The following is a 16753-nucleotide window of genomic DNA, read 5'->3' as shown; positions in this document are numbered from 1 at the left end:
TTCTTTCCCTTGCTATTTCTTATTTCTACCCAGACTGATTCTATATCTTGATCTCCACTGCCTATATTATTTCTCACTACAGCACTGTTCTCTTCCTTTACTAACAAAGCTACACCACCTCCTTTTCCTTCCTGCCTATCCTTCCGAAATACTGAGTAACCTTGGATATTCAATTCCCAAACCTGGTTTCCCTGCAACCACGTCTCAGTAATCGCCACTAAATCATACCTATTCGTCTCTATTCGCGCTGTTAACTCATTTATTTTATTCCGAATGCTGCATGCATTCACATACAAAGCCTTTAAGTTTGTTCTGTTATCAAATTTCCCTACTGTTGTACGATTTCTTGGTGCAATATGACGTTCACACGTTCTGTCCCTTCCTTCTATTTTCTGGTAACAATCAGCCTTATCACTAACCTGCGCTCCTACCTTCTCAACTTTGATTTCCTAATTTTCCATGCAACTGAACCCTCCCCCCAACTATTTAATTTAAAGTCCTATCTACAGCCCTAGTTATGCGATTCGCCAGGACTCTGGTCCCAGCATGTTTTAGGTGGAGCCCATCCCATCGGAACAGCTCCCTCCTTCCCCAGTGCTGGTGCCAATGTCCCATGAATTCGAACCCATTTCTCCCACACCAATCTTTCAGCACGCATTTACCTCTTTAATCTTATTGACCCTGTGTCAGTTTGCTCATGGCTCAGATAGTAATCCAGAGATTATTACCTTTTTGGTTCTGCTTTTTAATTTAGCCCCTAGCTGCTCATATTCCCTCAGCAGAACCTGTATCCTCGTGACCTTAGAACGTCCCAAAGTGCTTTACAGCCACTGAAGTAGTTTTGAAATGTAGTCACTGTTGAAGGGAAATGCAGTGGACAGAAAGATCCCACAAACAGCAGTGTGATTCATCAGATAATTTGCTTTCATAATATTCGTAGATATTAGCCAATACACCAGGAGAACTCTATTGCTGTTCGTCGATTAGTGTATTGGAATCTTTTATGTCCATTTGAGGATAGATGGAGCCTCTGTGCAACATCTCATCTGAAGCATGGCATCTCCAACAGTGCAGCACTGCTTAAGTCTCTGAAGTGGGGCTTGAAGCCACAATTATTTGATTCCAAAGTGAGGGTACTATCACTGGGTCAAGGCTGACACAAAAAGTATAGAACACTTCACAAATGTGTGCATCATCCTTTTGAACTGTAATCACTGATGCTGGGTCAAATGAGAAATTTCTTCACACAGAGGGTTGTGAATCTTTGGATTTCTCTACCCCAGAGGATTGTAGATGCTCATTGAATAGATCATTGAATATGTTCAAGACTCGGATAGATAGACTTTTGATCTCTCGGAATCAAGGGATATGGGGAGTGAGTGGGAAAGTGGAGTTGATTTAGATGATCAATCACAATTGTATTGAATGGTGGAGCAGCCATATGGTCCACTTCTTTTTCTAATGTTCTTAAAATCTTGGAACTCCCTACCTACCATTATGGGAGCACCTTTGCAACAGTTCAAAAAGGGCCGCCACCATCTTTAGGGCAGCTGGAGATGGACAGTAAAAGTTGACATTATCCCAATAATCTCAATAATGTATTAAAAATTGTCTCACTGGGAAAGGAGGAAGAAGGTGTAGTATTGAGGGAATCTGACACATGTCAGCAACTAGTCTTGTTTTTGTCTTCCAATCTGGATACCAAGACCTACTGTATAGTGGTGAAATGAGCTGATGACAAAATAAGTAGAGAAGTAGAAACATGGAATGCAGCAAATTTCCAAAAGGTTCTATATTAGTTCTGATGTTTCATAGATACAAGGCAAATGTAATTTAACATTCATGAATAATGTGAAGTATTAGTACTGATATATAGATAGGAAAAAATTTGTCTCATAAGTATGTTATGAATGGAATTAAATATAGCACAGCAAGACTTAGAAAGGGATTTGGGAGTAATACATGCAAGTTTTAATGTCCAGACTGTGTGACAGCACCATTAAAAAGACAAATAACATACAATATAATATAAAATGAGAGAGATTATGGCAACAGTAATGAACTAGAAGAGTGAGTTTTGATAGGCGGAATGATCTTGGACTTTTATGTGCTTTTCGTGGATTTCGGGCTTTCCTTAACACTTCTTAACGGGAACAGTTCGCAGTGATAGAATAGTTGCTGTCTTATTGCTTGCAAGAAACAATAACATTTAGTGTCCAATTGAAAAGGTGGTTGGATTTAAATATAGAATCCAGTCTATTACAGTTGATTCACAGTTTGCTATAAATTTATAGTTTGTTTCAAATTATCTGATCATGCAAATTGTTATAGTGCAAAAAGCAATTATGAATTATCAGCAGTAGACTGTATCTTGCTTAACTCATGCTTTTAAAATTCTTTATTCAGGCCAAATGTAAAATGTTCACTGAGTCTTTTGATGCTACAATGGTTGCATTCATCATTTCATAGGGCCAAACAATTTACATGTTTCTATAGTTTTGAGTTCTGAAATTGAGGTACTGAAGTTCTGTTTTTTGCATTTTTACATACACAACAACTTGAATACTGTATTTAGTCCGCGAGTAAAGAGCCTATATAACTCATGAGTAACTAAGTTATGAACATAGGAGCAGGAGTAGGCCATTCAACCCATCAAGCCTGATCTGCCTTTCAATACAATCGTGGCTGATCATCCACTTCAGTGCCTTTTTCCCACACAATCCTCATATCCCTTTATGTCATTGGTATTTAGAAATCTGTCAGTCTCTGCTTTAAGCGTTCTCAATGACTGAGCTTCCACAGCCCTCTGTGGTAGAGAATTCCAAAGATTCACAACCCTCTGAGTAAAGAAATTTCTCCTCATCTCTGCCCTAAGTGGCTTCCCCCTTATTTTGAAATTGTGTCCCCTGGTTCTAGACTCCCCAACCAGGGGAAACATCTTACCTACATCTACCCTGTCTATCCCTTTAAGTATTTTGTAGGTTTCAATGAGATCACCCCTCATTCTTCAAAACTCGAGAGAAAACAGGCCTAGTTTCCCCAATCTCTCTTCATAGGCCAGTCCTGCCATCCCGGGAACAAGTCTGGTGAACCTTTGTTGCGTGCTCTCTATGGCAGTATTATCCTTCCTAACGTAAGGGGACCAAAACTGCACACAGTTCTCCAGGTGTGGTCTAACCAAGGTTCTGTACAATTGAAGCAAGCTTTTGCTACTCAAATCCTATTGCGGTAAAGGCTTACATACCATTAGCCGTCCTAATTGCTTGCTGCACCTGCATGTTAGCTTTCAGTGACTTACTGATGATTTAAGAGATACTCTGCACATCTGTTCCTCCTACCAAAGTGGATAACCTCACATTTTTCCACAATATATTCCATCTGCCACGTTCCTGCCCACTCACCAAGTCTGTCCAAATCCCCTTGAAGCCACTTTGCATCTTCCTCACAACACACATTCCCACCTAGTTTTGTGTCATCCGCAAATTTGGAAATATTACATTTGGTCCCCACATCCAAATCATTGATATAATATTGTGAACAGCTGGGGCCCAAGTACTGATCCTTGCGGTACCCCCCTAGTCACAGTCTGCCAACGCAAGAACGACCCCTTTATTCCCCCTCTGTTTTCTGCCTGTTAACCAGTCGTCAATCCATGCCAGTATATTACTTCCTATCCCATGTGTTGCATATATTCTCTTCATAGGTGAGATAACCATTGTATTAAGTAACTTCCTGAGTCGTTTTTTGTTCGTGCAATGCATGTACAGAACTATGTAGTGAAATTAGAAAATTGAGAAGAAATTTGATTATGATTAAATCTTCTATCCACTGTGGTGGATATCTTTTATGCAGTGTGCAGTCACGTGCTAGAATGGTTTGGAACAGTTACTGTTTGGTTGTGAAATCCTGTAGCCTGCTGGTTATTGGGTCTTGACCTTAGTAATAAAGCTTGTTGATTTTTTTGTAAGATTTGAAGCTCTGTTACTTAGACTTGAAAGCAAACTGACGAAACTGTCTGAGAAACTGAAGCAAACAAGGTGTTGGTTTTTCACCGCTTGGTACCCGAGGAATACTCAGTTCCCATTACACTGGGTCTCCACACTCTGCATGTTGTCAAGAGATTTCTTGGGATTCATTGAGCTCTTTCTACTTCCGTGATCTAGATCGCCAACTACAACAACAACTGGCATTTATATAGTGCCTTCAATGTGGCAAACTTACCCCGGTGCTTCACAGGAGCAAGACCAAAATTGGTATAGAACCAAAGGAGATATTAAGAAATATGCCTAAAAGCTTGGTTCAAAGAGTTAAGTTTTAAGGAGCACCTTAAAGGAGATGCCTAAAAGAGATGGAGAGGTTTAGGGAGAGAATTGTCGAGCTTTGGGCCTGGACAGCTGAAGGCATGGCTGCCAGTTGTTGGGTAAAGGGAGTAGGGGGTTGCACATGGGTCCAGAGATAAAGAAACATGGAGTTCTTGGAGGATTGTAAAGCTGGAGGAGATATGAGACAGGGAGGGGTGAGGCCTTTTAAGTTGAAATTGAGATGTTCGTGGAGTGGAAGCCAGTTATAGGTCAAAGAGCGCAGGGGTGATGGGTGAGCAGGACTTGGTGCAGAAAGTGAAAAAAGTGCTTCCTCATTTCACTGCTGAGAGGTCAGTGACGAGGGGACATAGATTTAAAGTGATTGGTAGAAAACTTAGAGGGGAGATGAGGAAAAATGTTTTCACCCAGAGGGTGGTGGGGGTCTGGAACTCACTGCCTGAAAGGGTAGTTGAGGCAGAAACCTTCAACTCATTCAAAAGGAGTCTAGATATGCATCTGTAGGACTACGGACAAAATGCTGGAAGGTGGAATTAGAATGGGTGGATCGTTTTTCAGCTGGCACAGACATGATGGGCCAAGTGGCCTCTTTCTGTGTCTTAAACTTTCTATGGTTCTATGTGTGCACATCAATGGCCATGAATGCAAATAAAGGCTGCAGTGGGATTGACACTCTCCAATCGTCATGCCTTGCCATGCCACTGGGTAAAGATTGCTGACCCATCAAGTTGGTGCAGATGTCAACTGCGTACTGACTTCATGTTACAAAATGATACATGCAGTCTTCTGCCAGGGATACTGAAAGGCCCTATGGTAACAGACAAGTGGGGTTGGAGATGGGGCTGTGAACTTGGAGGTCTCTGGTTACAAATCTGCATGTAGGCGTGGATGCCTGATGGTTGCTGAGCTCTTGGAGTTGGCACAGAAATAGCTCCCCGTTATCAGTATCTATGACTAAGCAGCCCTTTTTTTAGGATCCCCTCTGCTCACCTCACTTGAGGAAGGGGGCTAGAAAACATGTCTCAAACATACGCTGTGCCAAGTTGTCCTGACTGGGGAACCACACCCGATGGGACTACCATCCTTGCGATCGAAAACACACCAGCCAAATAAAAGCATTAATTTCTGTACCTGGAATGCGAATACTTCTATCATCAATCAAAACAGTGAATGCCCTGAAAGGAGAACTGCCATAGTTTCTCGGGAGCTTGGGAGATGTAACATGGATGTTACTGCCCTCGGTGAAACCCAGCCATCTGCAGAAGGCCAACTTCGAGAGGAAGGAGGAGGATGAGAACATTCTTCTGGAAGGGAAAGCCAGAGGAGGATGGTCATATTCAGAGTTGGGTTTGCTATCAAAAATAGAATTGCAAATATATTTGCAAAACTTCCAATTAGCATTAATGAATGGTTCATGACCTTCAGCTTAGTGGCAACCAATGGGCCACAATCATCAGTGCTCTGCTCCCATTCTCGATTCTCCTAACGAAACCAAAATTATGTACTGGTCGCCATCCCAAAACAAGACAAAGTGATTCGACTAGGAGATTTTAGTGCCAGAGTCAGATGTGACTACACAGTCTGAAAGGGTGCCGTCGGGAAAGGAGGAGTGGGGAAATCAAATGTCAGCAGTCTCCTCCTCACCAAGTGCACTGCACATGGGATCACTATCACAAACACACTTTTGTCAGAAAGATAAATACAAGACAATGTGTAAACATTTCCGATCCAACCATCAGCACCTCCTGGACTAAGTCATTGATGGGAAGGATACGCACATCACCTCAGCCATGCGGGGTGCAAATGACTGCTGGACAGATCACAGATGTGTACGCTCCACCATGAGCATACGCATGGCACCCAGACACCAAAAATCCTCAAATCCAGGAGTAGATTTAACATCCATACTCTCCAGAATATAAAAACCGGAGAACAATTCCAGGTGCAACTTTTTTCCCGACCAATGATGTTGGTGTGGAAGGGCTTTGGGACAAGATCAGATCTGCAGTCCAAGAGACATGTACCCAGATCATTAGGTTTGAATTTCGCAGGAACCAAGACTGGTTGGACGAGAATGATAAAGAAAATATGCAAACTTCTCGATCGGAAATACCAAGCTTTCTTTTATATGTCAAAGTTGGTATATTCACAGCAGAAACAAGAAGAATATTTACTATTCCAATCCGAAGCTCAGAGAAAGGTCCGTGTCATCAAGAATAAGTGGTGGGTGCAGAAGGTCAATGAAATTCAACACTACGCAGACCAACACAACATGCTCCGCTTCTTCCAGGCTTCAAATTGTAGGAAGCAAGTGAAAGAAGAAATCTGCACTCAGATTAGAGAGAGGAGTCGGACTAATAACATTTTAGCTCTGGGCGATTTTTTAAATTATCCACATCAATTGGGCAAAGAAGAAATAAATGGAGGAAAAACACAATGGAATTCCTAAAATGAGTACAGGACTCCTTGCCTGCATGGGCAGAGTTGTTACGAGATCTGGTCATGAGTAATGAATTCAATCAGGCTAATGACCTGTATGTGTTTGTCTTGGGAGTGACCACAGTGTGATCAAGTTTCATCTTCAACTTGAAAGTGAAAAGTCAGTATAAAAATTGGAATAGCAGATTGGATTAGGGCAGGCTTTAGAAGGATGAGCGAGCTATCTAATATGAGGTGGAAGGAAAAATTGGCACAGAGATGTACATAAGAAATTATAAAGGTGCGGAGTAAGCATATGCCATTAGAAGTTTCAGGAGGCTGCTGATATTTAGATTATAAAATTGAAGAGGCTGATGAGTAAAAAGAGTTGTCAGAGGCATAGAAGGTCCCCTGAGCAGCAGAAGCGAAGCAGGGAAAAATCGAAAAGTGACATCAATGTGACGTCACAATCAACTGTGAGAGCAGGGAAACAGAGCCGCCAGGGTGAGTATACAGGTAAGCTTTTAATTTATTTTAATTTAATTTGCTTTAAATCAAACATCACAGGCAAGCAGGTAGATGATTGGTTTGGGAAGAAGCTACCTGTTTGGTGAGTACCTGGTAAGTGATTAAAGTCCATTCTAATCCTAACGTTTAAAAAGGTAAAGGAACTAGTGGTAAACTTTATAAAATATATTTAAAAAAAGGAAAATAAAATAAATAATTGAATAAAATGGAGGACGTTGATTGGGATCTGAATATTGAAGGGTACATGGCATTTAGGAAGGACAGGAAGTGAGGAAAAGGTGGAGGGGTAGCTCTGTTAAGTAATGATGGTATTAGCGCAATAGAGAGGGATGACCTAAGTTCAGGAGACCAGGATGTAGAAGCAGTTTGGGTAGAGATGGGAAATCATAAAGGCTAGAAGTTACTTGTGGGAGTACAGGCCACCTAACATTAACCACACTGTAGGATGGGGTATAAAGGAAGAAATAATGGTAGCTTATCAGAAAGGTACAACAATAATTATGGGGGATTTTAACCTACATATAGACTGGAAAAATCAGATGGCCAGAGGTAGCCTCGATGAGGAGTACATAGAATGTTTTTGGGATAATTTCCTGGAATAATACGTTCTGGAGCCAACCAGAGAGCAGGCTATACTAGACCTGGTATTGTGCAACACGATAGGATTAATTAATGGCCTCCTAGTTAAGACGCCCCTAGGTAGCAGCAATCATATGATTAACTACATTCCGTTTGAGGGAGAGAAGAGTCGGTCCAAGACTAGTATTTTAAACTTAATAAGGACAATTATAGGGCATGAAAACAGATCTAGCTAAAGTGAACTGGCAAATCAGGGATAGGTCAATAGAGATGCAGTGGCAAACATTTAAGGGGATATTTCAGAATACACAGAACAGATACATTTCAACGAGAAAGAAAAATTCCAAGGGTGGGACCTGCCATCCATGATTAACTAAAACAGTTAAAGATAGTATCAAAGAACAGTACAGCACAGGAACAGGCCATTCGGCCCTCCAAGCCTGCGCCGATCTTGATGCCTGCCTAAACTAAAACCTTCTGCACTTCCGGGGTCCGTATCCCTCTATTCCCATCCTATTCATGTATTTGTCAAGATGCCTCTTAAACGTCTCTATGGTGCCTGCTTCCACCACCTCCCCCGGCAGCAAGTTCCAGGCACTCGCCACCCTCTGTGAGGAACTTGCCTCGCACGTCCCCTCTAAACTTTGCCCCTCGCACCTTAAACCTATGTCCCCTAGTAACTGACTCTTCCACCCTGGGAAAAAGCTTCTGACTATCCACTCTGTCCATGCCACTCATAACTTTGTAAACCTCTATCATGTCGCCCCTCCGCCTCCGTCGTTCCAGTGAAAACAATCCGAGTTTATCCAACCTCTCCTCATAGCTAATGCCCTCCAGACCAGGCAACATCCTGGTAAACCTCTTCTGTACCCTCTCCAAAGCCTCCACGTCCTTCTGGTAGTGTGGCGACCAGAATTGCACGCAATATTCTAAGTGTGGCCTAACTAAAGTTCTGTACAGCAGCAGCATGACTTGCCTATTTTTATTTTGATTAGGAAGGTAAAATTAGAGTACGAGAGAAAGCTAGCTGGAAATAAAGACAGATAGTAAGAGTTACAATAGATATTTTAAAAAGAGTTAACAAAGTGAGCGTTGGTCCTATAGTAACTGGGGAATTAATAATGGATAATAAGGAGATGGTAGATGAATTGAACAGATATTTTACATCGGTCTTCGCTATTAAGGATACAAGTAACATCCCAGTATTAGCTGTAAGTCAGGAAATGGAAGGTAAGGAGGGACTCAAGAAAATTACAAACTCCAGGGAAGTGCTACTGAACAAATTGTTGGAGCTGCGGGCTGACAAGTCCCCGGGTCCTGATGGACTTCATCCTAAGGTGTTAAAAGAAGTGGCTGGTGAGATAGTTGATGCATTAGTTTTAATTTTCTAAACTTCCCTAGAATTGGGGAAGGTTCCGTTAGATTGGAAAATAGCGAATATAACTCATTTATTCAAAAAGGGAGGGAGACAGAAAGTAGGAAACTACAGGCCAGTTAGCTTAATATCTGTCTTAGGGAAAATGTTAGAAGCTATTATTAAATAAGTTGTAGAAGGGCATTTAGAAAACTTCACGGTAATCAGGCAGAGTCAACATGGTTTTGTGAAAGGGAAATCATGTTTAACTGTTCTTATTGGTGTTCTTTGAGGGAGTTACATGTGCTGTGGATAAAGGGGAACTGGTGGATGTATTGTACTTGGATTTCCGGAAGGCATTTGATAAGGTGCCACATCAAAGGTTATTGCAGAAAATTAAAACTCATGGTGTAGGGGGTAACATATTGGCATGGATAGAAGATTAGCTAGCTAACAGGAAACAGAGAGTAGGCATAAATAGGTCATTTTCTGGTTGGCAAGATGTAACAAGTGGTGTGCCACAGAGATCTGTGCTGGGGCCTCAACTTTTTACAATTTATATAAATGTCTTGGATGAAGGGACCAAAGGTATGGTTGCTAAATTTGTTGTTGACACAAAGATAGGTAGGAAATTAACTTGTGAAGAGGACATAAGGGGGATACAAAGGGATATGGATAGGTTAAGTGAGTGGGCAAAGACCTGGCAAATGGAGTACAATGTGGGAAAATGTGAAATTGTCCATTTTGGCAGGAAGAATAAAAAAGAAGCATATTGTCTAAATGGTGAAAGATTGCAGAGCTCTGAGATGCAGTGGGATCTGGGTATCCGAGTGAATGAATCACAAAAAGTTAGTATGCAGGTACAGCACATAATTAGGAAAGGTAATAGAATGTTATTGTTTATTGCGAGGGGAATTGAATACAAAAGTAGGGAGGTTATGCTTCAGCTATACAGGGCATTGGTGAGACCACATCTGGAGTACTGTGTACAGTACTGGTTTCCTTATTTAAGGAAGGATGTAAATGCGATGGAGGCAGTACAAAGAAAGTTTACTAGACTAATGCCTGGAATGGACGGGCTGTCTTACGAAGAAGGATTGGACAAGCAAGGCTTGTATCTGCTGGAATTTAGATGGGTAAGAGGCGACTTGATTGAAACATATAAGATCTTGAGGGGTCTTGACAGGGTGGTTGTGGAAAGGATGTTTCCCCTTGTGGGAGAATCTGGAACTCGGGGTCACTGTTTAAAAATAAGGGGTCGCCAATTTAAGACAGATGAGGAGAAATTTTTTCTCTGAGGGACGTGAGTTTTTGGAATTCTCTTCCTCAAAAGGCGGTGGAAGCAGAGTCTTTGAATATTTTTACAGCAGAGGTAGATAGATTCTTGATGAGCAAGGGAGTGGAAGGTTATTGGGGGTAGGTGGAAATGTGGAGTAATCAGTTCAGCCATGAACTTATTGAATGGCAGAGCAGGCTCGAAGGGCTGAGTGGCCTACTCGCTCCTAATTCGTATGTTCGTATAAGAGGAGCGAAGTATCAATTTGTAAATAATCAAAAATGGCAAAGGCGTTTGACTTTACTAAAGCAGTTATTAGAGAGGTGTATCCTGAAGATGTTAAGAGCAGAATAGTTAGAATGTGATGGATAAAAGCAAAATTTTAGATTAATTAGGTAGGCTAAAGGAGGACAAAACTCCAGGGCCCAACAAGATACATGCAAGAATTGTGAGGGAGGAAATTATATTTCAGGGCTGTACTGAACATGGAGGTGTGCTCAAGGTCAAGAGTGTGGCCAAAGTAGTACCCATATTTTGAAAAGGAAAAAGAACTAACCTGGGTAAGCCAAAAGACTTGCAGATTGGTAGGTAAATTGGCCATTATAAATTGCCCCTAGTATAGGTAGGTGGTAGGGAAATATAGGGACAAGTGGGGATGTAGTAGGAATATGGGATTAGTGTAGGATTAGTATAAATGGGTGGTTGATGGTCGGCACAGACTTGGTGGGCCGAAGGGCCTGTTTCAGTGCTGTATCTCTAAACTATCTAAACTAATTACAAGCTAACTTATCTGTGTTTGGGAAAATTTGAATCATTTAAGGACAAAATTACAAATTATCTAGATAGAGAAAATAGAAGTAACCAGCACAGATTTCAAAAGGGGTAAATGTGCTTCATAGCCCTCATAAAATTCTTTGAGGAGGTAACAGAAATGGTAAATGGGGAAACATGTGAACGTTGACTTCAGGAAACAGTTTTGATAAGAACCTTGTAGGAGATTACCAAAGACGATTAAGGGGTGTGGAATTCATGGGAGGATAGCAAACTGGCTTTAAAAATTAGTTAGAAGGATCCTCAAGGCCTTGAAGAGTTACTAGAATGGTACCAGGGAGAGACTTCAGAAACTTGTATTGGATTAGTGTTTACCCAGTAAGCTATAAATGAAGCCTTTCACTATTTACGATTTAAGGCCAGTGGCTAAACCATAGCTCCTGTAGCCATACAGAGATAGGAATGTCTCGGGTCCGTGCTAAGTTAGTCAATCAGCCAGGGCTACTATAAGGATATTACAATAATATAAAAGCAAAATACTGCGGATGCTGGAAATCTGAAATAAAAACAAGAAATGCTGGAAATACTCAGCAGGTCTGGCAACATCTGTGGAGAGAGAAGCAGAGTTAACGTTTCGGGTCAGTGACCCTTCTTCAGAACTTACATTTTATATAAGGATATTACAGTTGTCCTGAACATCCTTGGGGTAAGGAGGAAACATTCTGCTGATCACTATTCAGTGATAACTGCACGGTGTGCGTGCATGAATGTCCGGTGAGGATGAGATCAGGCTTTATTATATTACTCCTCCCCCTACCCCCACTGTACAGTAGCTAACTGGCACTTAGTCATTTTAGTCAAGTGGGTGTGGTGCTGGAAAGTAATTGGTGTATTTGAAGTAACCCCCACAAAATCTGCCTTCAGGAGAGGAGTGAATGGGAGAAAAATGTTGGAGAGGAGGACAAAAAAAGGTGCTGGCTTCTGTTTCCAATGTAATCTTTTTAGAAAATTTAACAAATATAAAATAAGGACAAGTGATAATAAATAAATCATAATTCAAATATATATATAAATCGGCTCATGAAAACATTGGTTCGAACCAAAGAATTTTACCGCATAGAAAGAGACCATTCAGTTCACATGTCTATACCGGCTCTTTACTGGAGCAATCTAGAACTAATCCTGTTGCTCCACTTTCTCTCCACAATCTTTTATGTTCCTGTGCTTTAAAGATTTATCCAATTTTCCCTTAAAAGGTACAGTGGTCCCAGCTTCAACCACTCCCTGTGCCAAAACATTTCCTGCTCCAAAACCTTTTGTGCAAAAAAACCTCTAGCTCCCTTCCTCTCCACTCTTAGTGACAATTTTAAATTGATGATCCATCATCGTTGTCTTTGCTTACTCACTCAAAATCCTTCATAACTTTTAAAACACTTATTAAATCTCCACTTGGCCTTTTCCTGTGGAAATAGTCCCCTTAGAAATTATAGTTGAGGAGAGCCTGATCTACTTATGGTAAAGCTACAATCTACCTTCAAGTTGGCACTAACGTCCTTTTTGTAAAGGAGTGCTAAAAACTGCTCGCAGTACTCTTAACTGTGGCCTAACCAATGTTTTGCATAAATTGATCACTTTTTAAAAAAATTTATGCTCTTTGTTCTTATTGATTAGCAGAGGTAACCTACATAAGTAATCCTGTTGCACCCATAACAGACAACAGAGTTGATAGCAGACTGCTGTATGTCTAATTGCAGCAGCTCTCTCTGAAGCCAGTATTGTTGCTTGTATGTAACAGGGTTAACTCCCACATTATCTTTCAATTCCTCATACAGCCCAATTGCACTCTTGGTGTTTGTATTCAAAATTATAGTAACGTTTGCTCTACAGTAGTTCCTTAAAAGTTTCATTGGTATTCCCAAATAATGTTATCTTCATTGGCATGCTGAAACTACTTGGTTCTACCATCAGCTTTGTTTTGTTTTAGTAATGGCAAGAACCCCTTTAACTATACTCCCCTTGTGTACTGTTTTGTTAGTAGTGTTGCTTGGCTTTCTGGGAATTGCTTGTGTTTTAGATTCAGTATTTGGCGAAATTGCAGCTACATAAAAGATAACTTGCTGGTAGATATAAATCACGACGGAGTGGGAAAATGTTACAAAAGTCTGATTAAAATATACAGTCATTGCTTTTAAACAACTGCAGTTTGCCTCTTGTTTTATATCCGGTAATGACAGATCCTTGTTTTGAAGAGGATAAAAATTAAATGTTTTGTGTTAACTAATCAGTTAGGGGTGAGGTATATTACAGAATTATATAAATTTTGCTGGGGATATCTAATCTGAAGTGCATTTTAATGTGTTTTGTGCTGAAACACATAGGATTTTTAACACAAACTCCACCTGCGTTCTATATATACTGGTTGTAGGGCCAAGCAGAAGACTTCAAGTTGATTTCTGTACAGTTCAGCATTTTCAAATTTCTGCTGTTGTCCTTGCAATCGGAATACAACTAGTCCATTGCTCCTATCAGTGTGTTCAAAGTATCTTCAGCCATTTCACAAAAGGTTAATGGATATAAAACAAACTTTATGTGCTGTTAATACAATTTAAAAAAAATCTCTCTCTGCTGTTCTTTCCATTTCGAGGGGTGGCTCCCTTATTTGTGTACGGTTTCATGAACAACAGTTGACATCCAGTGCCTCATATAATTGGCCAGAGTATATTGTAAACCTTAGCACTGAATATGAAGGCCATCACAGCTAAGTCAGATTCTGCCCTCTCCCAGTGTCCCCACACAATTTGAACAGAATGATCAGGAGAGAGAATCCTGGCTGAATATTTTTTCCCTTCTGTCAATGAGGGGTACTATAGTACCTACCCCTTCTCTGGCTGAGCACACCTAATTCAGCACAGACCAGATACTGAAATTGACATTTTCATGCGCTATATGGTTCAGAGATAGTTACTTTATTTCTGGGCTACTGAAGGAACAAAACTGCATTTCTCTTTATTTCTTTCATTTTGTTCTTTGTAATGTAACTGTAATGTTGCTGTTAATTAGCTTTCAGTAATTTACCTTTTATACAATTGATGAATAGTTTTTTCATTGCACTTTTAATTTTGACTCATGTATTTATTTTACATACTCACAGAATCACGATGAAACATGGAGGAATTACTTTTCAGACATCGACCATTTCCCGAATGCAGTCTATACGCATTGTTACGACTCCTCTGGAACAAAGCTCTTCGTTGCAGGGGGTCCGCTGCCTTCAGGTCTTCATGGAAATTATGCAGGCCTATGGAGCTAATAACCCCTTGTCATGTACTGTATTTGCAGATCTGTTGCATTTTATCTCTTGGGTTTTCACATTACAGTAATCCATCCAGTGTTTTAAATATTGTGTGAAATACACAATATTTTTTTGTTTCAACTGTATGGCTGTCTTTTATTTCTTTTAATTTGCGGCAGTGCTTCTCAGTATGTTTCCATTTCCTTCTTGACCTAAGTTTCTTACTGAATATGTATGTAGATTAAAACTGGTTCACTACTGATAGTGAGATAGGGTCCTTTAATTATTGCGTGACCGCTACCAGATTTTCTGTGAAAGTTTGGAGGGGTGTAATGTGTCTAAAGGTACTTTGTGTCAATTAAATACAAAAAAAAATTAACTGATTCTGTGCAGGAGTGATGCATTACCTTCACATATATCGAAATATGTTAATGTTTTTTAGTCCATGTTTCTAATGGGCTTGTAATTCTACTTGTAACGAAATGTTGAATGTTTTGCAGTACAGGCTTAATGATGCCCAAAGAAATTCATAATTTATTAATAAAGCTGTATGAATGAAAATTGTACATTTTTATATTATAACTTCAAAGTGTTAAGCACATGTTTATGATGGAATTTACTTCTGTGCTTTGAATGAATAGCAAATGGTGACAGTTGATTGATGTTTTGGTAACAAGAGGGCTATTGAATGGTAAGGGGACCAAGTTAAAATAGCACAATGGTATCAAGAATAATTATTATTGGTTGCAGCTATTCCAGTTTATGTACTGGTTAATAACTGCTCTTTGAACAGCTGTTAATTTAAAGACACAATTTTATTTTGTATAAAATTAGCAGTGGTACAATTTAGCCTTTAGTGCACAGAAATATTTGGGACCATTTTCCTTGCAATGGCTGTCCCTATTTAAAAAAAAAAATCTCCACCAAATACTGGTACAGCCCCTATTGGAAATTCAAGATTTTTTTCGCGCATTTGTTACTGAAATAGTATAATTGATAAAAATCTTGGTGAGAAAGGAATTTTATAGATTAGAGTGTGAAATTCATGTCTTGACTGAGTTTTTGGTGCATTTAAGTGGGTAATATCTGAGACTTGGCAATGCCCTCGTCAAACTAAAATAAAATGGTTTGATATTTGGGGAGAAAGAATTAATGTTTCAAGTTGATGACCTTTTGTCAACTGATAAAATTAGAGATGTAGCAGGTTTTAAGCAATTACAGAAGCGGGGAAAAAGAATATAAAGGTTTGTGATAACGGTGGAAGGTAGGAGTGATTAAAGGACAAAAGGGATGAGAGTGGAAGCCATTGTGGGTGGTAATGGACATGTAAAGAAACAAAAGCTGGGTCTACGGGTGCTGTAAATGGCAACAGCAGAACCATTACCAACACCTGTCTGAAAAAATGGGAGTAATGGTTATAGCCTAAAATTGTTGAACTTGATGTGTCTGGAAGGCTAGAAAATACCTATTCGAAAGATGAGGTGCTGCTTCTTAAGCTTACAAAGAACAGTACAGCACAGGAACAGGCCATTCGGCCCTCCAAGCCTGCGCCGATCTTGATGCCTGCCTAAATTAAAACCTTCTGCACTTCCGGGGATCGTATCCCTCTATTCCCATCCTATTCATGTATTTGTCACGATGCCTCTTAAACGTCATTATCGTACCTGCTTCCACCATCTCCCCCGGCAGCAAGATCCAGGCACTCACCACCCTCTGTGTAAAGAACTTGCCTCGCACATCCCCTCTAAACTTTGCCCCTCGCACCTTAAACCTATGTCCCCTAGTAACTGACTCTTCCACCCTGGGAAAAAGCTTCTGACTATCCACTCTGTTCATGCCACTCATAACTTTGTAAACCTCTATCATGTCGCCCCTCCACCTCCGTCGTTCCAGTGAAAACAATCCGAGTTTATCCAACCTCTCCTCATAGCTAATGCCCTCCAGACCAGGCAACATCCTGGTAAACCTCTTCTGTACCCTCTCCAAAGCCTCCACATCCTTCTGGTAGTGTGACGACCAGAATTGCATGCAATATTCTAAGTGTGGCCTAACTAAAGTTCTGTACAGCAGCAGCATGACTTGCCAATTTTTATACTCTATGCACCGACCGATGAAGGCAAGCATGCAGTATGCCTTCTTGACTACCTTATTCACCTGCATTGCCACTTTCAGTGATCTGTGGACCTGTATGCCCAGATCTCTCTGCCTGTCAATAC

At 40.5% G+C, this 16753-nt stretch overlaps 1 protein-coding gene across 1 annotated transcript in view; it reads left to right on the top strand.

The window, feature by feature from the left end:
* The window catches only part of dcaf12 (DDB1 and CUL4 associated factor 12), a 158787-nt gene extending 143689 nt beyond the window's left edge, over positions 1-15098 (top strand). The window contains exon 9 of the mRNA XM_068031735.1: positions 14397-15098. Coding sequence (XP_067887836.1) covers positions 14397-14555 — 159 coding nt within the window. The 3' untranslated portion in view covers positions 14556-15098. The remainder of the gene's footprint in view (positions 1-14396) is intronic.
* The last annotated feature ends 1655 nt before the right edge of the window (positions 15099-16753 follow it).

Source organism: Heterodontus francisci, chromosome 1 (genome assembly GCF_036365525.1).
Source record: "Heterodontus francisci isolate sHetFra1 chromosome 1, sHetFra1.hap1, whole genome shotgun sequence".
NCBI classification, from domain to species: domain Eukaryota; kingdom Metazoa; phylum Chordata; class Chondrichthyes; order Heterodontiformes; family Heterodontidae; genus Heterodontus; species Heterodontus francisci.
The sequence above is the reverse complement of the archived record's forward strand: the minus strand, read 5'-3'. Positions and strand labels throughout refer to the sequence as shown.